The sequence below is a fragment of the Cervus elaphus genome, chromosome X (assembly GCF_910594005.1).
Source record: "Cervus elaphus chromosome X, mCerEla1.1, whole genome shotgun sequence".
Classification (NCBI taxonomy): Eukaryota; Metazoa; Chordata; class Mammalia; order Artiodactyla; family Cervidae; genus Cervus; species Cervus elaphus.
The window spans coordinates 123,947,870-123,970,830 of record NC_057848.1 but is presented as its reverse complement, the minus strand read 5'-3'; the positions used below and the strand labels follow the sequence as shown (position 1 = coordinate 123,970,830).

General features: G+C 38.8%; 1 protein-coding gene across 3 annotated transcripts in view; it reads left to right on the top strand.

Moving 5' to 3' along the window:
• Window positions 1-22,961, top strand: part of FAM120C (family with sequence similarity 120C) — a 140,357-nt gene that overhangs the window by 54,216 nt on the left and 63,180 nt on the right. For all 3 annotated transcript variants that reach the window (XM_043895277.1, XM_043895278.1, XM_043895279.1), the window contains exons 5-6: window positions 21,874-21,976; window positions 22,543-22,619. In XM_043895277.1, the coding sequence (XP_043751212.1) occupies window positions 21,874-21,976; window positions 22,543-22,619 (180 nt within the window). The remainder of the gene's footprint in view (window positions 1-21,873; window positions 21,977-22,542; window positions 22,620-22,961) is intronic.

Below are 22,961 nucleotides of genomic sequence, written 5' to 3'. Positions count from 1 at the left end.
AAGTACCACCAGAAGATTTGATCATTTTTGTGCTGCCTGCCTTCTCTCCTCCTCCGTGCTTATCTTCTCCCTTCTTACAGACTAGAGCCCCAAAGTTTCTTTTAGAAAACATCACTAGGCCTGGGTTTAAAGGGTTCTTTTTTACCTTTTTTCTACTGGTTATTAAAGTTATTATGAATTCATTCTACAGAATTTAGAAAATGTCACTTATACTCTCATTACCCAGAAACAACTTGCCATAGTTATCACTCTGGCATATATCCCTCTCTTTTTTTATTCAGTGTATATTTTAATATAAAGGAGGTACTCTTTATTGGAGGAAAATGAGTGCTGAAAAAGACTACTTAAGTATGTCCATATGAAACAACACTGTTTCATTATTAATAGTGAAAAAAGGGCTCACCTGGGATTTTATCTTGTGAAATGAAACTAGAAGTTAGGAAAATAAGTTACTTTTATTTTTGACAATTTCATTTATACTTATGCTTTGGGTTTTTCAGTTTTATTTTAAATTTAAAAGTCAGTAAAACTGACTTGTATGGTTATATGGATTTTTAAAACATGTATAGATTTCTGTAGCCAGTATCACAATCAGGATCAGAACAGTTGAACCTTCCCTGAAATTTCTCATGCTATCCCTTCATAATTATACCCAAACTTATCCCTAATCCCTGGAAACTAACAGTCTATTCTCTGTCATACTTATATCTTTTAGAGAATAGCATGTGAACGGAATCATAGAGTGTGTAATCTTTTAGGAATGGCATTTTTCATTCAAAATAATGCCTTTGAGATTGTTTTAAGTTGTTGAATGTTGCATCTATGGATAATTCATTCCTTTTTATTGCCATAGTATATATTGTGTCACTCTACATCATTTTGTTTATGCTTTCACCCCTAGAGAATATTTGAGTTGTTTCCAGTTTTCAGTGGTTCGAGTAGAGCTTCTATAAACATTTTTGTACAGGTTTTTGTATGAACATGTTTTCATTTCCCTACTGTAATACCTAGCAATGGAAATTCTGGGTCATATGGTAAGTGTATGTTTAACTTAATTTTTTTTCTTTGTTTTAAATTTATTTATTTTAATTGGAGGCTGATTACTTTACAATATTGTAGAGGTTTTTGCCATACATTGACATGAATCAGTCATGGGTGTACGTCTGTTCCCCATCCTGAACCCCCCTACCACCTCCCTCCCCATCCCATCCTGCAGGGTCATCCCAGTGCACCAGCCCTTAGCACCCTATCTCATGCATCGAACCTGGACTGGTGATCTGTTTCACATATGATAATACATGTGTTTCAATTCTATTCTCTCAAATCATCCCACCCTCACCTTCTCCCACAGAGTCCAAAAGACTGTTCTATACATCTGTGTCTCTTTTGCTGTCTCGCATATAGGGTCATTGTTGCCATCTTTCTAAATTCCATATATATGTGTTAATATACTATATTTGTGTTTTTCTTTCTGATTTACTTCACTCTGTGTGATAGCCTCCAGTTTCCTCTACCTCATTAGAACTGATTCAAATGTGTTTTTTTTAATGGCTGAGTAATATTCCATTCTGTATATGTACCACAGCTTTCTCAACCATTCGTCTGCTGATGTGACATCTAGGTTGCTTCCATGTCTTGGCTATTATAAACAGTGCTGTGGTGAACATTGGGGTACATGTGTCTCTTTCAGTTCTGGTTTCCTCAGTGTATGTGCCCAGCAGTGGGATTACTGGGTCATATGGCAGTTCTATTTCCAGTTTTTTAAGGAATCTCCACACTCTTCTCCATAGTGGCTGTACTAGTTTGCATTCCCACCCACAGTGTAAGAGGGTTACCTTTTCTCCACACCCTCTCCAGCATTTATTGTTTGTAGATTTTAGGATAGCAGCCATTCTAACCAGTGTGAGATGGCACCACATTGTGGTTTTGATTTGCATTTCTCTGATACTAAGTGATGTTAAGCATCTTTTCATGTGTTTGTTAGCCATCTGTATGTCTTTTTTGGAGAAATGTCTGTTTAGTTCTTTGGCCCATTTTTTGATTGGGTCATTTATTTTTCTGGAATTGAGTTGAAAGAACTGCTTGTATATTTTGAGATTAATTCTTTGTCAGTTGCTTCGTTTGCTATTATTTTCTCCCATTCTGAAGGCTGTCTTTTCACCTTGCTTATAGTTTCCTTTGTTGTGCAAAAGCTTTTAAGTTTAATCAGGTCCCATTTGTTTATTTTTGCTTTTATTTCCAATACTCTGGGAGGTGGGTCATAGAGGATCCTGCTGTGATTTATGTCGGAGAGTGTTTTGCCTATGATTTCCTCTAGGAGTTTTATAATTTCTGGTCTTACATTTAGATCTTTAATCCATTTTGAGTTTATTTTTGTGTATGGTGTTAGAAAGTGTTCTAGTTTCCTTCTTTTACAGTGGTTGACTAGTTTTCCCAGCACCACTTGTTAAAGAGATTGTCTTTTCTCCATTGTATATTCTTGCCTCCTTTGTGGAAGATAAGGTGTCTATAGGTGCGTGGTGTTGTCTCTGGGCTTTCTATTCTGTTCCATTGATCTATATTTCTGTCTTTGTGCCAGTACCATACTGTCTTGATGACTGTAGCTTTGTAGTATAGCCTGAAGCCAGGCAGGTTGATTTCTTCCAGTTCCATTCTTCTTTCTCAAGATTGCTTTGGCTATTTGAGGTTTTCTGTATTTCCGTACAAATTGTGAAATTATTTGTTCTAGTCTCTTGAAAAATACCGTTGGTAGCTTGATACAGATTGCATTGAATCTATAGATTGCAAACTTAAACTTTAGAAGACTCTGCCAAACCATTTTCAAGGGTGGCTGTTGTGTTCCTTAAAAGTAATTGTTATTGTTAGTATTAGTCATTTTAACAGCTGTGTAGTGGTAGTTCATCATAATTTTAATTTGCCTTTCTCAAATAACTAATGATGAACATTTTTTTTCCTTAGCTTATTTGCCATCCATATATTCTGTTTGGTGAATGGTCTGTTCATGAACAGTCTTTTGCATATTTTTTAACTGGGTTGTTTGATTACTTATTATTGAGTTTCAAGAATTCATGACCTTTTGTCAGAAACTTGGTTTGTAAATATTTTCTCCTAGTGTATAGTTTGTCTTTATATTCTTTTAAGGGTCATTTACAAAGTGAAAGTTTTCCAGTTTTATCTTTTTTGGATCATGCTTTTGCTGTCATGTCTAAGAACTCTTTCCCTAACTGCAATCCCAGATGGAGCTGGTGGTAAAGAACCCACCTGCCAGATCAGATGTAAGGGACTCAGGTTCGATCCCTGGGTCGGAAAGATCCCCTGGAGGAGGGCATGGCAATCCACTCCAATATTCTTGCCTGGAGAATCCCATGGACAGAGAAGCCTGCAGTCTACAGTCCATAGGGATCCAAAGAGTCAGACACAACTGAAGAGACTTAGCACTCAAGCAAAACAATGTTGTCCTGTTTTCCTCTAAGAATTTTATAGTTTTACTTTTTACATTTAGAACCAGTCATCAGTTTTGAGCTCATATTTTTTGAAGTGGGAGGTATTTTGTTTTCCTTTTACATATGGTTGTTCAGTAGTTTCAACAAAGTTTTGTGAAAAGATTCTTCTTTCTCCACTGAATTGCTTTTCTCAAAAATCAATTGTTCAGGACTCCCTTGGTGGTCCAGTGGTTCACAATCCACAGGCCAGTGAAGGGGACATTGATTTGATCCCTAGCCTGACAAAATGTGGTCCACTGGAGAAGGGAATGGCAAACCACTTCAGTATTCTTGCCTTGAGAACCCCAAGAACAGTATGAAAAGGCAAAATAGGCAAGATAGGACACATAAGGATGAACTCCCCAGGTCAGTAGGTGCCAATATGCTACTGGAGATCAGTGGAGAATTAACTCCAGAAAGAATGAAGAGATGGAGTCAAAGCTAAAGCAACACCCAATTGTGGATGTGACTGGTGATGGAAGTAAAGTCCAATGCTGTAAAGTGCTGTATTGCATAGGAACCTGGAATGTTAGGTCCATGAAACAAAGCAAATTGGAAGTGGTCAAACAGGAGATGGCAAGAGTGAATGTCTACATTTTAGGAATCCGCGAACTAAAATGGACTGGAATGGGTGAATTTAACTCAGATGACCATGATATCCACTACTGTGGGCAGGAATCCCTTAGAATAAATGGAGTAGCCATTATGGTCAACAAAAGTCTGAAATGCAGTACTTGGATGCGATCTCAAAAATGACAGAATGATCTCTGTTCATTTCCAAGGCAAATCATTCAGTATCACAGTAATCCAAGGCTATGCCCTGACCAGTAATGCTGAAGAAGCTGAAGTTCAGTGGTTCCATGAAGACCTACAAGACCTCTTAGAACTAACACCCAAAAAACATGTCCTTTTTATTATAGGGGACTGGAATGCAAAAGGAGGAAGTCAAGAAATATCTGGAGTAACAGGCAAATTTGGCCTTGGAGTACAGAATGAAGCATGGCAAAGGCTAACAGAGTTTGGCCAAGAGAATGCACTGGTCATAGCAAACACCCTCTTCCAACAACACAAGAGAAGACTCTGCACATGGATATCACCAGATGGTCAATACCAAAATCAGATAGATTATTTATTTGCAGCCAAAGATGGAGAAGCTCTATACAGTCAGCAAAAACAAGACCGGGAGCTGACTGTGGCTCAGATCATGAACTCCTTATTGCCAAATTCAGACTTAAATTGAAGAAAGTAGAGAAAACCATTAGACCATTCAGGCATGACTTAAATCAAATCCCTTAACGACTATACAGTGGAAGTGACAGATGTAAGGGATTCAACCTGATAGACAGAGTGCCTGAAGAACTATGGGTGGAGATTCGTGACATTGTATAGGAAGCAGTGATCAAGACCATACCCAAGAAAAAGAAATGAAAACCGGCAAAATGGTTGTCTGAGGAGGCCTTACAAATAGCCGAGAAAAGAAGAGAAGCAAAAGGCAAAGGAGATAAGGAAAGATATGCCCATCTGAATGCAGAGTTCCAAAGAATAACAAGGAGAGATAAGAAAGCCTTCCTCAGTGATGAATGCAAAGAAATAGTGGAAAACAATGGAATAGGAAAGACTAGAGATCTCTTCAAGAAAATTAGAGATACCAAGGGAACATTTCATGTGAAGATGGGCACAATAAAGGACATAAATGGTATGGACCTAACAGAAGCAGAAGATATTAAGAAGAGGTGGCAAGAATACACAGAAGAACTATACAGAAAAGATCTTCATGACCCAGATAATCACAAATGGTGAGATCACTCACCTAGAGCCAGACATCAGGGAATGCAAAGTCAAGTGGGCCTTAGGAAGCATCACTACGAACAGAGCTAGTGGAAGTGATGGAATTCCAGTTGAGCTATTTCAAATCCTAAAAGATGATGCTGTGAAAGTGCTGCACTCAGTATGCCAGCAAATTTGGAAAATCGGCAGTGACCACGGGACTGGAAAAGGTCAGTTTTCATTCCCGTCCCAAAGAAACACAATGCAAAGAATGCTCAAACTACTGCACAATTGCACTCATCTCACATACTAGTAAAGTAATGCTCAAAATTCTCCATGCCAGACCTTAAAAGTACATGAACCAAGAACTTCCAGATGTTTAAGAAAAGTCAGAGGAACCAGAGGTCAAATTGCCAACATCCTTTGGATCATCAAAAAAACAAGAAAGTTCCAGAAAAACATGTATTTCTGCTTTATTGACTATGCTAAAGCCTTTAACTGTGTGGATCGCAATAAACTGTGGAAAATTATTCAAGATATAGGAATACCAGACCACCTGACCTGTCTCTTGAGATACCTATATGCAGGTCAGGAAGCAACAGTTAGAACTGGACATGGAACAACAGACTGGTTCCAAATAGGAAAAGGAGTACGTCAAGGCTGTATATTGTCACCCTGCTTATTTAACTTATATGCAGAGTACATTATGAGAAACGCTGGACTGGATGAAGCACAAGCTGGAATCAAGATTGCCGGGAGAAATATCAATCACCTCAGATATGCAGATGACACCACCCTTATGGCAGAAAGCGAAGAGGAACTAAAAAGCCTCTTGACGAAAGTGAAGGAGGACAGTGAAAAAGTTGGCTTAAAGCTCAACATTCAGAAAACTAAGATCATGGCATCTGGTCCCATCATTTCGTGGGAAATAGATAGGGAAACAGTGGAAACAGTGTCAGACTTATTTTTTTTTTTTGGTGGGGGGCTCCGAAGTCACTCCAGATGGTGATTGCAGCAATGAAATTAAAAGACGCTTACTCCTTGGAAGGAAAGTTATGACCAACCTAGATAGCATATTAAAAAGCAGAGACATTACTTTACCAACAAAGGTCCGTCTAGTCAAGGCTATGGTTTTTCCAGTGGTCATGTATGGATGTGAGAGTTGGACTGTGAAGAAACCTGAGCGCCAAAGAATTGATGCTTTTGAACTGTGGTGTTGGAGAAGAGTCTTGAGAGTCCCTTGGACTGCAAGGACATCCAACCAGTCCATCCTAAAGGAGATCAGTCCTGGGTGCTCATTGGAAGGACTGATGCTGAAGATGAAACTCCAATACTTTGCCCACCTTGTGCGAAGAGTTGACTCATTGGAAAAGACCCTGATGTTGGGAGGGATTGGGGGCAGGAGGAGAAGGGGACAACAGAGGATGAGATGGCTGGATGGCATCACTGACTCGATGGACATGAGTTTGGATAAACTCCGGGAGATGGTGATGGACAGGGAGGCCTGGCATGCTGCGATTCATGGGGTCTTAAAGAGTCGGACATGACTGAGTGACTGAACTGAACTGATGTGAAAAACTGACTCATTTGCAAAGACCCTGATGCTGGGAAAGATTGAAGGTGGGAGGAGACGGGGACGACAGGGGATGAGATGATTAGATGGCATCACCGACTCAGTGGACATAAGTTTGAGTAACTCTGGATCTGATGATGGACAGGGAGGCCTGTTGTGCTGCAGTCCATGGGGTCACAAAGAGTCGGACACGACTGAGCAACTGAACTGACTGACTGAACTGGGAAGATTCCGCATGTTACAGAGCATGTAAGCCCGGGCACCACAAGTACTAAGCCCATGCTCTAGAACCTGAGCCACAATTACTGAGCCCACATGTGACAACTTTTGTAGCCCGTGCACCCTAGAGTCTGTCTGTGCAAGAGGAGAAACCACTGTAATGAGAAGCCCAGGCACTGCAACTAGAGAGTAATTCCCACTCTCCGTAACGAGAGAAAGCCTGTGCCCAGCAACAAAGACACTGTGCAGCCAAAAATAAAAATTAGATAATTTTAAAAATCGATTATTCATATTTGTATGGATCTGTTTCTGGACCATAGTCTGTTTAGTTGACTATGTATCTCTCTGTTTTCAAATAGAACACTGTTTTGAATCCTGTAGCTCTATGGTAAGTCTTAAGACTGGGTAGTGATTTCTCTAATTGTACTCTTCTTTTTCAAAATTATTTTGTGTATTTTAATTCCTTTTTCTTTCCATATAAATTTTAGAAGAATGCTGTCTATATCTACAAAAAAATCCTAGTGGATTTTAATTGTAATTCCTTTTAATATATACATGAATTTGGTCAGTATTCACTTCTGCATTTGTTTAGGTTGTCTTTGATTTATTTAGTTCATCATTTTTTTAATATTTTTCAGCATATAAGTCTTATACATTGTTTTATATTTATGTTTAAGTATTTCATCTTGAATGTACCTATTATAAATGATATTGTTTTATTCCAATTTCTGTTTGTTCATTGCTAGTGTATAGAAATATGACTGATTTTTGTGTGTTGACCTTGTATTCTGCAACCTTTGTAAATTTACTAGGAGCTTTTTGGTAGGTTTCTTGGTATTTTCTGTAGAGGCGATCATTTTATCAGTAAATGGAACAATTTTAGTTCTTTCTTTTCCAGTTATATGCCTTTTTTTTTCTTATTGCACTATCTAGGATTTCTAAACAGTGTTGAATAGGAGTACTGAGAGAATGTCCTCTTTGGGGAAAGCATTCAGTCAGCATTTAGAGAGATGGGTTTTTTTGATGCATGTTATTAGGTTGAAGAAGATCTCTTTCTAGTTTACTAAAAGTTCTTATCATTAATGGATGATATATTTTATCAAATGCATTTTGTGTGTCTATTGTTAGGATCATGTGCTTTTTCTTATTTAGTCCATTGATTTTTGAATATTGAGCCATCCTTGCATTCCCAAGAGATGGTAAAAATGTATTATCCTTGTTTTTTATTGTTGGATTTGAATTACTTGTATTTCACTGAGTATTTTTGCCTGTATTTTCATGAGGAATCTTGAACTATATTTTTTATGTGTGTTTGTGTTCTCTTTGGTTTTGATATCAGGTTGATGCTGGAATAATAACGTGAGTTGGCAAATATTCCTTCTATTTTTTGGAAGAGATTGTATAGAATTGGTGTTTTTCTTCTTTAATTGGTTGGTAGAATTTTCCAGTGATGTATTTATCATGGATTTCTTTGAATTTATCTTGTTTAGAGTTTGCTGAGTTTCTTTCATTTCTAAGTATATCATTCACTAAATTTGAGAAGTTTTCAGCTATTATTCTTCAAGCAGATTTTCTGTTCCACATTCTCCTTTCCTCCGGTGTTTGACCTGTTGGTATTACCCCATAGATACCTAAGACTGTGATTTTTTAAACAACTATCTTCCTCTCTGATTTTCACACTGGACAGTTTCTATTGATACATCATTAACTTTGTTGATTCTTTCCTTGATCATCTATTTTCTTTTTTAAAATTTTTTTTATTGGAGTATAGTTGATTTATAATGTATTAGTTTCAGGTGTACAGCAAAGTGACTCAGTTAAACCCATACAAGTATCCATTCATCTTTAAGTTCTTCTCCCATATAGATTATTACAGAATATTAGGTAGAGTTTCCTGTGCTATACCATAGGTCCTTATTAGTTATCTATTTTATATATAGTAATATGTATATGTTAATCCCAGCCTCCTGATTTATCTTTCCCCACCTTTCACCTTAGGTAACCGTAAGTTTTTCTACTTCTGTGACTCAGTTTCTGTTTTGTAATTTTTGTAATTAAGTTCCATTTGCACCATTTTTTTAAGATTCCACATATAAGTGATATCATATGATACTTGTCTTTCTCTGTCTGACTTACTTAGTATGATAATCTCTAGATCCACCCATGTTGCTGCAGATGGCATTATTTCATTCTTTCATATGTGAGTAATATTCCATTATTTTTATAGGTACTACATCTTTATCCATTCCTCTGTCAATTGACACTTAGGTTGCTTCCATGTCTTATTGAAGTTGGTCATCTCTTTTCTGCTATAGAATCCATCCAACAAATTTTTTTAAAAAAAATCTGGGTATTGTATTTTAAGTTCTAAAATTTCCATTTCGTTTCTCTTTATGTATTACCTCTCTTTACTGAGATTTTTTTTTTGAGTTTTGAATTTACATCTGTTAAGAATCAGATGTATACTACATATACCTTTTTTTCAAGTTGAATTGAGAATCAAAGTGAACAGAGGAAAAGTGTTAACTAGTAGAAACGTTCTAAAGTTCTACTCCTTATTTTTGCTGAGATTTTCTTTGTTTCAAAAGTGTTTCTTCTACATTTAAGCATTTTTATAAAGCTGCTTAAAGATTTTGTCAGATAATTTCAACATGTGTGTCATCTCAGCATTGGCATATATTGATTATTTCATTCAGTGTAACATTTTCCTGGTTATGCCCAAACCAAGTAAAACTGGATTGGACATTTTGAATTTTATGTTATGAGATTCTTGGTCTTATTTCAATATAATGGAGAATGTTGATAGTTTTGTATTAAGAAGCAATTGACCCATTTAAGTTCAGACCACAAGTTCTTAGCATCCTACAGTCGTTTCAGTGTCAGTACAATTTTCAAAGCCTTTGCAAATATATTTGGATCAGTGCCATGAATGCCACACAGTGGTCAGTCTGGGGTTTAGGTAGTGGTTTATTTCTTCAGTCTTCAGAGTCGGTGGTCTGCTGTTTTAAGTGTCAGATCCACACTTGTGCTGCTCCCTCTTTACAATCCATTTAGTACTTCCAAGTTCATTCAGTTCAGTTCAGTTCAGTCACTCAGTCGTGTCCGACTCTTTAAGACCCCATGAATCGCAGCATGCCAGGCCTCCCCATCCATCACCATCTCCCGGAGTTTACCCAAACTCATGTCCATCGAGTCGGTGATGCCATCCAGCCATCTCATCCTCTGTCGTCCCCTTCTCCTCCTGCCCCCAATCCCTCCCAGCATCAGAGTCTTTTCCAGTGAGTCAACTCTTCGCACAAGGTGGGCAAAGTATTAGAGTTTCATCTTCAGCATCAGTCCTTCCAATGAGCACCCAGGACTGATCTCCTTTAGGATGGACTGGTTGGATGTCCTTGCAGTCCAAGGGACTCTCAAGACTCTTCTCCAACACCACAGTTCAAAAGCATCAATTCTTCAGCGCTCAGGTTTCTTCACAGTCCAACTCTCACATCCATACATGACCACTGGAAAAACCATAGCCTTGACTAGACGGACCTTTGTTGGTAAAGTAATGTCTCTGCTTTTTAATATGCTATCTAGGTTGGTCATAACTTTCCTTCCAAGGAGTAAGCATCTTTTAATTTCATTGCTGCAGTCACCATCTGCAGTGATTTTGGAGCCCCCCAGAATAAAGTCTGACACTGTTTCCACTGTTGCCCCATCTATTTGCCATTTGGGCCACCCTTTTTCAGCATCTCGGGCCAAGCAGCAGGACAGAGAAAAGGTACTAAAGGCTCACCCCACCCTCTGGAGATCACTGCTTCTCTGATTGGAGAGGAAGATTCCTCATTGAGACATTTAGCTTCCTGTTATTCATCTATTGCTACTGCTGTCACTACCGGTTTGCTTTATGCTGGCACACATTAGAACAGAAAAAAGAAAAATGGGAGTATTTCCATACATTTTCTTGAGTTTTTAGAGACTCCTTTCCCACTTTTCAAGCCAGAACTGGACTAAGATTTCTCCTGGAGCTGTCTCCACGTCAATGGATGCTTCCAGATTTTAGGCTGCATTGTGTCCACACCGGGGGACATTGGAGGAAAAAGAAATGTGAAACTCACCCTTGGTTTTTGTAGTATTTTGAATTCTGGCCTTCTTCCCCAATCCTCCTTCTAATGTTTGCTTTTCAGAGTCTTCAAATAACTGCTCCTGGTTGCTATAACTACCTTCAGAAGGAACAAGGTAGATGTACTAATCCCATCTTATTCAGAATGGAATCACTTCATGGCAAACAGATGGGGAAACAATGGAAACAGTGACAGACTTTATTTTCTTGGGCTCCAAAATCACTGCAGATGGTGACTGCAGCCATGAAATTAGAAGACACTTGCTCCTTGGAAGAAAAGTTATGACAAACCTAGACTGCGTATTAAAAAGCAGAGACATTACTTTGCCAACAAAACTCTGTCTAGTCAAAGCTATGGTTTTTCCAGTAGTCCTGTATAGATGTGAGAGTTGGACCATAAAGAAAGCTGAGCGCCAAAGAACTGTGGTGTTGGAGAAGACTCTTGAGAGTCTCTTGGACTGCAAGGAGATCCAACCAGTCAAACCTAAAGGAAATCAGTCCTGAATATTCTTTGGAAGGACTGATGCTGAAGTTCCAACACTTGGGCCACCTGATGAGAAGAACTAACTCATTGGAAAAGACCCTGATGCTGGGAAAGATTGAAGACAGGAGAAGAAGGGGACGACAGAGGATGAGATGGTTGGATGGCACACCAACTAATGGACATGAGTTTGAGCAAGCTCCAGGAGATGGTGAAAGACAGAGAAGCCTAGAGTTCTGCAGTCTATGGGGTCACAGAGAGTTGGACATGACTGAGCGACTGAACAACAGCTATAAATTTTTTAAATGAATAAAGAATAAGTTTTCCAAACAAAATTTTGTGATAGCTCTCCTACCCACTAGGTCACATTTAACTTTCTAGCACAATTTAAGTGCTGTGTTTGTTTTAATAAAAAGTATATTGGGTTATATTATCTTAAAAGATTTACTTTCTTTTGATATTCAGATCATTCTTTTTTCAAGTGCCTTTCCTGCCATGATCTTTCATAATTCTCTCTTCCATCATTGTTGAAAACTAACTGTAACAGATCCTCATTGGTCTGTGGCTTCTAGCATAATGTGAGCCATCTTCCATCATGTGCCTTTACTTTGGGAAATCCTGACTTTATGACAGATATGCCCATTCACTTTGTTACTTTGCATTGCACTTTCAGCTGTTTGCATGAGACAATTAGGAAGAGATTGACCCATAGAAAAAGAAATTGCCATATTCGGTAGAGAGAGATCCTAGTATTAAGCAGGGAATACTGTTTAAATGGAGAATACATTTTCCTGCTGATTTTTTTATTGCAATAAAAATGCATGTAAAATTTACCATCTTAAACATTGTAAATATACATTCAGTGGTATTAATTACATTCATAATATTGTGTAACCATTATCATCATTCATCCCTATAACTCTTATGATCTTGTAAAACTGAAAATCTACAACCATTAAAAGATAAGTTCCCATTCTCTCCTCCCTCTCAGCCCATTCTACTTTTGATCTCTGATTTTGACTACTTTACATACTTCATATAAGTAGAATTATACTATATATAGGAAATTCCTAGTGGCTTAGCAGTAAAGAATCTGCCTTCAGTGCAATAGGCACAAGAGACACAGGTTCAATCCCTGGGTGAGGAAGATCCCCTGGAGAAGGAAATGGCCACGCACTCCAGTATTCTTGCCTGGATGGACAGAGGAGCCTGATGGGGCTATAGTCCATGGGGTTGCAATAAGTCGGACATGACTGAGCATGCTTGCATATGCATTTGCATTTGCAATGGGCTTATTTCACTTAGAATAATGTACTTAAAGTTTTTCCATGTTGTAGCATGTATCAGAATATCCTTCCATTTTAATATTGAATAATATTCTGTTGTCCCTTTCATGAATCACAGCCTTGTAATGGCAAAGGGGCTTGTGTAACTCAGTGAAGATGTGAGCCTTGCTGTGCACGGCCACCCAAGATTGATGTGGTCCACTGGATGAGGAAATGTCAACCCACTCCAGTATTCTTGCTTGGAGAACTCCATGATCAGTATGAAAAGGCAAAAAAATATGACACCAGAAGATGATGGTCATAGCAAAACACCCTTTTCCAACAACCCAAGAGACAACTCTGCATGTGGACATCACCAGGTGGTCAAAACCAAAATCAGACTGATTATGTTCTTTGCAGCCAAAGATGGAGAAAGTCTATACAGTCAGCAAAAACAAGACCTGGAGATGAATGTGGCTCACATCACGAGCTCCTTATTGCAAATTTCAGACTAAAATTGAAGAGAGTAGGGAAAATCACTAGGCCCATTCAAGAACGAAAGAAACTGAAAGAAAGTGAAGTCACTCAGTTGTGTCCGACTCTTTGCGACCCCGTGGACTATAGCCTACCAGGCTCCTCCATCTGTGGGATTCTCCAGGCAAGAATACTGGAGTGGGTTACCATTTCCTTCTCCAGGGGATCTTCCCGACCCAGGGATCGAGCCCGGGTCTCCCGCATTGGAGGCAGACGCTTTTACCTCTGAGCCACCAGGGAAGCCCATTCAGGTATGACCTAAATCAAATCCCTTATGATTATACAGTGGAGGTGATGAATAGATTCAAGGGATTAAATCTGGTAGACAGAGTGCCTGAAGAACTATGGATGGAGGTTCATAATGTTTTACAAGAGGCAATGACCAAAAACATCTCAAAGAAAAAGAAATGCAAGAAGGCAAAGTGGTTGTCTGAGGAGACTTTACAAATAGCTGAGGAAAGAAGTGATGTGATAGGCAAGGGAGAAAGGGAAAGATATACCCATCTGAATGCAGAGTTCCAGAGAATAGCAGGGAGAGATAAGAAGACCTTCTTACATAAACAGTGCAAAGAAATAGAGGAAAACAATAGAATAGGAAAGACTAGAGATCTCTTCAAGAAAATTGGACAAATTGAGGGAATATTACATGCAAGTATGGCCATGATAAAGGACAGAAACGGCAAGGACTTAACAGATTAAGAAGAGGTGGAAAGAATACACAAAACAACTATACAAAAATGTCTTAATGACCTGGATAATCATGATGGTGTGGTCATTCACCTAGAACCAGACATCCTGGAGTATAAAGTCAAGTGGGCTTTCAGTTCATTTCAGTCGCTCAGTTGTCTACGACTCTTTGTGACCCCATGAATCGCAGCACACCAGGCCTCCCTGCCTATCACCAGCTCCCAGAGTTTACTCAAATTCATGTCCATCAAGTCGGTGATGCCATCAAGCTAACTCATCCTCTATTGTCCCCTTCTCCTCCTGCCTTCAGTCTTTCCCAGCATCAGGGTCTTTTCAAATGAGTCAGCTCTTCGCATCAGGTGGCCCAAGTATTGGAGTTTCAGCTTCAACATCAGTCCTTCCAATGAACACCCAGGACTGATATCCTTTAGGATGGACTGGTTGGATATCCTTGCAGTCCGAGGGACTCTCAAGAGTCTTCTCCAACACCACAGTTCAAAAGCATCAATTCTTCGGTGCTCAGCTTTCTTCATAGCCCAACTCTCACATCCATACGTGACCACTGGAAAAACCATAGCCTTGAGTAGACAGACCTTTGTTGGCAAAGTAATGTCTCTGCTTTTTAATATGCTGTCTAGGTTGGTCATAACTTTCCTTCCAAGGAGTAAGTGTCTTTTAATTTCATGGCTGCAATCACCATCTGCAGTGATTTTGGAGCCCAGAAAAATAAAGTCTGACCCTGTTTCCACTGTTTCCCTATCTATTTCCCATGAAGTGATGGGACCAGATGCCATGATCTTAGTTTTATGAATGTTGAGCTTTAAGCCAACTTTTCACTCTCCTCTTTGTCTTTCATCAAAAGGCTTTTTAGTTCCTGTTCACTTTCTGCCATAAGGGTAGTGTCATCTGCATATCTGAGGTTATTGATATTTCTCCCGGCAATCTTGATTCCAGCCTGTGCTTCTTCCAGCCCAACATTTCTCATGGTGTACTCTGCATATAAGTTAAATAAGCAGGGTGACAATATACAGCCTTGATGTACTCCTTTTCCTATTTGGAACCAGTGGGCTTTAGGAAGCATTATTGTGAACAAAGCTAGTGGAGGTGACGAAATTCCAGCTGAGCTATTTAAAATCCTAAAAGATGATGCTGTTAAAAGTGCTCACTCAATGTGCCAGCAAATTTGGAAAACTCGGCTGTGCCCATAGGACTGGAAATGTCAGTTTCATTCCAATCCCAAGGAAAGGCAATGCCAAAGAGTGTTCAAACTACCGTACAGTTATGCTTATTTCACATGCTAGCAAGGTAATATTCAAAGTCCTTCAAGCTAGGCTTCAGCAGTACAGGAACCAATAACTTCCACATGTATAAGCTGGGTTTCAAAGAGGGAGAGGAACCAGAGATCAAATTGCCAACATTCATTGGATCATGGAGGGAGCAAAGGAGTTCCAGAAAAAAAATCTACTTCTGCTTCACTGACTGTGCTAAAGCCTTTGACTATGTAGCTCACAACAAACTGGAAAATTCTTAAAGAGATGATTGTACCAGACCACCTTACCTGTCTCCTGAGAAATTTGTACGCAGGTAAGAGACACGGGTTCGATCTCTGAGTAGGGAAGATCCCCTGGAGGAGGAAATGGCACCCATCTCCAGTATACTTGGGGCTTCCCTCGATGGCTCAGCCAGTAAAGAATCTGCCTGCAGTGCAGGAGATGCAAGAGACGTGGGTTCGTTCCCTAGGTTAGGAAGATCCCCTGGAGGGGGAAATGCAACCCACTCTACTATTCTTGCCTGAAAAATCTCATGGACAGAGGAGCCTGGCAGGCTACAGTCAGTTCAAAGGGTCGCAAAGAGTTGGACCTGACTGAGTGACTAAGAAAGCAATAAGCAATGGTTAGAAACAGACATGGAACAACTGACTGGTTCAAAATTGGGAAAGGAGTAAAACAAGGCTATATATTGTCACTCTGCTTATTTAATTATATACAGAGTGCATCATGCAAAATGTGGGCTGGTTGAATCACAAGCTGGAACCAAGATTGCTGAGAGAAATATCAACCTCAGATATACAGATGATACCACTACAGTGTCAAAAAGTGAAGAGGAACTGAAGAACCTCTTGATGAGGGTGAAAGAACTGGCTTGAAACTCAACATTAAAGAACTAAGATCATGGTATCTGGTCCCATCAGTTCATGGCAAATAGAAGGGGAAAAAGTGGAAGCAGTGACAGATTTTATTTTCTTGGGCTCCAAAATCACTATGGACAGTGATTGCAGCCATGAAATTAAAAGACACTTGCTCCTTGGAAGGGAAGTTATGACCAACCTATACAGCAAATTAAAAAGGAGAGGCATCACTTTGTAGACAAAGGTCTGTATAGTCAAAGCTATGTTTCCAACAGTCATATATGGATATGAGAGTTGGACTACAAATAAAGCTGAGTACCAAAGAATTGATGCTTTTGAATTGTGGTATTGGAGAATACTCTTGAGAGTCCCTTGGACTGCAAGGAGATCAAACCTGTCAATCCGAAAGGAAATCAACCCTGTTTATTCATTGGAAGGAGTGTTGCTGAAACCTGATACAAAGAGATGACTCATTGGAAAAGACCCTGATGGCTGGGAGAGATTGAAGACAAAAGGAGACGGAGGTGGCGGAGGATGAGATGGTTAGATAGCATCAGCAACTCAGTGGACATGAATTTGAGCAAATTCCCGGAGATAGTAGAGGACAGAGGAATCTGGCATGCTGCAGTCCATGGATGCATAACTTAGAGACTCAACCAGCAATAATACTCCATTGTTTGTAGATGGAGGAAAAATTTTGTACATGCTCAGTTGAGTGTTGAATATTTTTAATGTTATAGCTTTTGCTTGCCTTTGTAGCTTAATTATAAGAATCCCCCTTTGACTAAACAAAACAAAGTTGTTTAATAGTGACTTTCCTTCTAATTCCATCCTAAATGCTTTGCAGTATTTCCTAGTCCTCTTTATATGTTTTATGTGTTAGTCATCTCAGTGTAGTCATCTTTAACTTGCTTTTTCCACTTAACATTATGTCTTAAACCATTCTTCATTGTTGCTATATAATTTTCACAAATATTTTGAACAGTTATAGAGTTATCAGAACTCTTTTAAACAAACATACAAAATCTGCTAGGTAACAGCGTCAAATTATGAATTTCTACTCTGCTACTTGTGGCCTCTGTGGATCTGTTAACGAAAAGGTTAGGAGCTTCCATGGTGGTCCAGTGACTAAGAATCCACCTGCTAATGCAGGGGACATGGGTTCAATCCCTGGTCCAGGAAGATTCCACATACCACAGGGCAACTAAGCCCATGTGCCACAACTACTGAAGCCCCTGCACCCTAGAGCCTGTGCTCTGCATCAAGGTTAGTCACCACAATGAGAAACCTGCGCTCCACAACTAGAGAATGTCCGTGCAGCAATGAAGACCAGTGCAGCCAAAAAAATTAATTAATTAAAAAATAAATATGTAAAACAAAAAGAGTAAGGCTTAATTAAAAATGATCATATGTAAAATACTGAGTAAACTTCTATAGATAAGTCCCATGTTAGCAGAATATAAGTATGAATAAACCATTCTTTGTCCTCACAGAACTTGAGGTTAATGGGGAAGGTTGAAGCAAACAACAAAGGAAAAAACAATAAAGTTTTCATAGAATGAAAGATTTCATAGAATGAAAGATTTCATAGAATTGGTGCCCCTTGAAGGAAAAGTAAATGTTTAGCTTTTGGGGCACAGAGAAGAGTGGGACACTGAGGGAAATACATGTAATTCAGTATTTCAGGGTATTGGGTCATAGATATATACTCACTGACGCATAATAGTTTATAAGACATACTGTTAAATGCAAAAAGCAGTTTGAAAAACAATATACAATTCCACTTATGTGAAAACAACAAAACTCTATTTATGTACATATATATGTGTGTGTGTGTAAACAGCGAAAGTTATGACAGGACACATACCGAACTGGTTACATTGGTCACTGGGGAAGGGATGAGGGTACAGAGGTAGAGATATTAAGGAAGGTTCTGTGTATGGCTTGTGTATCTAAAGTGAGGCTAGATGACCTGGACATCTTAATATCTTTATTTGTGTGCCTGGTATTTTAGTCGCTTAGTCATGTCCAACTCTTTGCGACCCCATGGACTGTAGCCCCATCAGGCTTCTCTGTCCATCCAGGCAAGAATATTGGAGTGGGTTGCCATTTCCTTCTCCAGGGAATCTTCCCGACCCAGGGATTAAACCCTGGTCTCCTGCATTGCAGACAGATTCTCTACCAATTGAGCCACCAAGAAAGGCCATCTGTGTGCCAGCATGCATGCAAATAAAAGAGATCTGGAATGCTTGGTAGATCCTAGAGTATTAACAGTTACAAACTCTGAGAGATAAGATTATAACTGCTTATTTTTTCCTTTTTTATTATATCTTTTTATTTTTCCTACAAAAAGTAAAGTGTTTACAGTTAGGAGATATTTTTTGTTGAAAATATTCAACACTGGAACTATATGGTAAATTGCATACTCTCATGCATTGATGAGAGGAGGGAAACCCATTCCAGTATTCTTGCTGGAGAATCTCATGGATAGAGGAGCCTGGTGGGCTACAGTCCATGGGGTCCCAAAGAGTCAGACACAACTGAAGTTACTTAGCACACATGCATTGATGATGAGAGTATAACTTGAGACATCTGCTTCTGAAAGAGGTTTATATCATGTGTCAAGAGTCTATGAAAATGACCATATCCTTGAACCTAGTAATTCCACTTCTAAAAATGTCTCCTATGAAATAACCCAAGAAACATGTAAAAATATACTTATTAGAACATTATTTATAATTAGAAATGACTTTCATATCTTACATTCTATTTGATGAAATTTATAAAGGTCATAAATTATATTCAAGAGGATTTAAAACTTACATTGGAAAACCTCCTTCCCAATCATCCCCAAGCCCACAGAGATAAACGGTATTTTCTGTTGCCATAAGTCAGTTTCACTTCTGTGCATGTTTGCTAAGTCACTTCAGTAGTGTCTGACTCTGTGCGACCCTGTGGACTTTAGCCTGCCAGTCTCCTCTGTCCATCAGATTCTCCAGGCAAGAATACTGGAGTGGGTTGCCATGCTCTCCTCCAGGAGATCTTCCCAACCCAGGGATGGAACCCAGGTCTCTTATGTTTCCTGCATTGGCAGGCAGGTTCTTTACCACTAGTGCCACCTGGGAAGCCCAAGTTTCACTTCTACTTGGACTTTCAGTTCAGTCAATTCAGTCACTCAGTCATTTCCAACTCTTTGCAACCCCATGGACTACAGCACGCCAGGCTTCCCTGTCCATTGCCAACTCCCGGAGTGTACTCAAACTCATGTCCATTGAGGCGGTGATGCCATCCAATCATCTCATCCTCTGTTGTCCCCTTCTCCTCCTGCCTTCAATCTTTCCCAGCATCAGGGTCTTTTCAAATGAGTCGCATCAGGTGGCCAAAGTATTGGAGTTTCAGTTTCAACATCAGTCCTTCCAATGAACACTCAGGGCTGGTCTCCTTTAGGATGGACTGGTTGGATCTCCTCACAGTCCAAGGGACTCTCAAGAGTCTTCTCCAACACCACAGTTCAAAAGCATCAATTCTTTGGTTCTCAGCTTTCTTTATAGTCCAACTCTCACATCCATACATGACTACTGGAAAAACCATAGCTTTGACTAGATGGACCTTTGTTGGCAAAGTAATTCTCTGCTTTATGATGTGCTGTCTAGGTTGGTCATAACTTTTCTTCCAAGGAGCAAGCATCCTTTAATGTCATGGCTATAGCCACCATCTGCAGTGATTTTGGAGCCCAAGAAAATAAAGTCTATCACTGTTTCCTTTTTTTCCCCATCTATTTGCCATGAAGTGATGGGACCAGATGCCATGATCTTAGTTTTCTGAATGTTGAGTTTTAAGCTAACTTTTTCACTCTCCTTTTTCACTTTCATCAAAAAACTCTTTAGTTCTTCTTCACTTTCTGCCATAAGGATGGTGTCATCTGCATATCTGAGGTGATTGATATTTCTCCCAGCAATCTTGATTCCAGCGTGTGCTTCATCCAGACCAGCGTTTCTCATGATGTACTCTGCATTTAAGTTAAATAAGCAGGGTGACAATATACAGCCTTGACGTTCTCCTTTTCCTATTTGGAACCAGTCTGTTGTTCCATGTCCAGTTCTAACTGTTGCTTCCTGACCTGCATACAGATTTCTCAAGAGGCAGGTCAGGTGGTCTGGTATTTCCATCTCTTTAAGAATTTTCCAGAGTTTGATGTGGTCCACACAATCAAAGACTTTGGCATAGTCAATAAAGCAGAAGTTGATAGTTTTCTGGATCTCTTTTGCTTTTTTGATGATCCAGCAAATGTTGGCAATTTGATCTCTGGTTCCTCTGCCTTTTCTAAATCCAGCTTGAACATCTAGAAGTTCATGCTTCATGTACTGTTAAAGCCTGGCTTGGAGAATTTTTAGCATTACTTTACTAGCGCGTGAGATGAGTGCAGTTGTGCGTATGTACTCTTTTGTTTGTTTCTTCTTTCACTCATTATGTCTGATATTAGTCCATATTGTTGCATGTATCAGTCCTTTGTTCTTTATTACTGTACAGTTTTTTTTATCATATGTATATATCATAATTTATCCATTCTTCTGTTGATAGAATTATTTCTAGTTTGGTGCTCTTAAGTAAAGCTGTTGTTAGTATTCTTGTTTATATTTTTGGTGGACATATGTACTTATTTTTCCTGGATAAATACTTAAGAGTAGGATTGCTGTGCCATATGGCAAATATATGTTTAGCATAATAAGAAACTCCCAAACTGTTTTTCAGCTCTACCAATATATATTCCTACAAGCAGTGTATTGGACTTCCAATCACTCCATATCCTTGCCAGGGCTAGATATTTATAATCTTAAATTTTAACCATTCTGGAGGATAAATAGTGATTTCACATTATGGATTTTCTTTATGTTTAAGTGGTTTTGGTTGTAATGTTCATACCTTTTGAACCAGTAATTCCACTCTGGGGACATTTTCCTGAGGACATAATTTGAAATCCAGAAAAACTTATATGTATATACATGTTCTTTGTTGTGTAATTTATAATAGCCAAATGTGAGAAATAACTGAGATGTTGGGTATTAGAGAAGTAGTTAAATAATTTATGATACACTTACAATGATAAAATATTCAGCCATTCAAAATTATCTTGTAGTATAATAAAAGCAAGACTTGAAATTATACATAGAGTATGGTATCAATTATAGAAAAAAATAAATGTTGGGTTGGCCAAAAATTTGTTCGAGTTTAGACTAGCTGTACTTCAACCCCCAGAAAATGAATTTTAAAAATCAGTGGGAGAAAAAAAAAATCAGTGGGAGTAAACACATCAAAATATCTTTGGGTGATGGTACCGTGTAGTTTTTTTTCCTCCTATCTTTATTTATTTTTTCTAACGATCATGTGAGCACTTTAGAATAGCACAAAATGTGAGTAGACTTTTTAAACAATTTTTTTAAGTATTTGAGCTTTTATGTTCTATAATATTCTCTCCCTACCTAATCTTTTCTGCAGCATAAAAAATTGCTCTCTTGGGTTTTTTTAAACATTTGATTTCTGCCACTGTTTTGAATCTGAAATTATAAAATTGCATGAAAAAGGCACACTCATGTTATTTCTCCTTCTGAACATCTGATATTCCTATATCCAGTCCAGGACAGAAGATAAAATAGAACGATTCAAGAAAGCGGTTGAGTACTATTCAGTCACAACCAAACTCTCTTCGCTGCCAGTGGGGCCCTCCTCCTTTCTAGGTAAGGCTTCTATCTGACCCCAGGCTGCTCTTTATGTAGAAGAAACTGAGTCTCTCAGAACTCCTGGGACAGAGTGAAATCACTTATTTTTATTGCACCCTCCTATAAGTTATTCCTATTTGATAGACATTTGCCTTTTGATTTCCATGTAATAAGAGAGGTGACATCAAACAGGGCCTTCATTTCTTGAATTTTAGATGGGGTCCAATGCCATTTCCTTAGCTTAGACTTCTTCTGGTGCTAATCTCTGTTGTGGCCTGGTATATGTAAAATTGCCCCGTCTGTGGGGTCAGGCCTGAATTTGAGTTTTACCTCTGTTATGTACTCACTATGTGATCTTTGCAAGTCACATTTACATGAAATGTAGCTCATGATACTTCCTTAATAGAGTTGTTATCAGAGGAAATAATTTATGTAAGGTTCTTAGTGTAGCTTATAGTAGCTGTTCAGTAAGTTGTAACTCATATATTCATAATAATTTCTCAGGTGATATGAGGTTACCAGAATGTAGCAGGGTAGAATTATTAGGATTGACTAAAGGAGATAGCCGTTTCTCTCTGCTTCAGGTTTTCAAAATAATCGCCTTGGAAATCCTCCCATTCCACGAAATCAAATGGGCACTATCTCTGCTGGGAAGCCAATGGTAAGTATCTTTTAAGAAGCTTGAGACCATTTGATAGCATTAGACTAGGATTGTTTCCCAATTTTTATAATCTGAGTTAAGGAGTTCAGGTGATTCAGTATTATCAGAATGTCAAGGTTGTATATACCTATGTCATATTCTCAACTTGAGGCTGGCAGACTCTAAAGAAAACATTCAAATCAGCAACCACTAGGTCATCGTGAATGTAGATTAGCTAATATTGAAAGAATGACTCTAGGAGACATATATTGGTCCATTGTCCTGCCTTTGAGGGGTTCTGTCCATACATCACTGTTTGAATTATTTCTTGTTATTCTCATATGTTCTTTGTATCCCAACAAT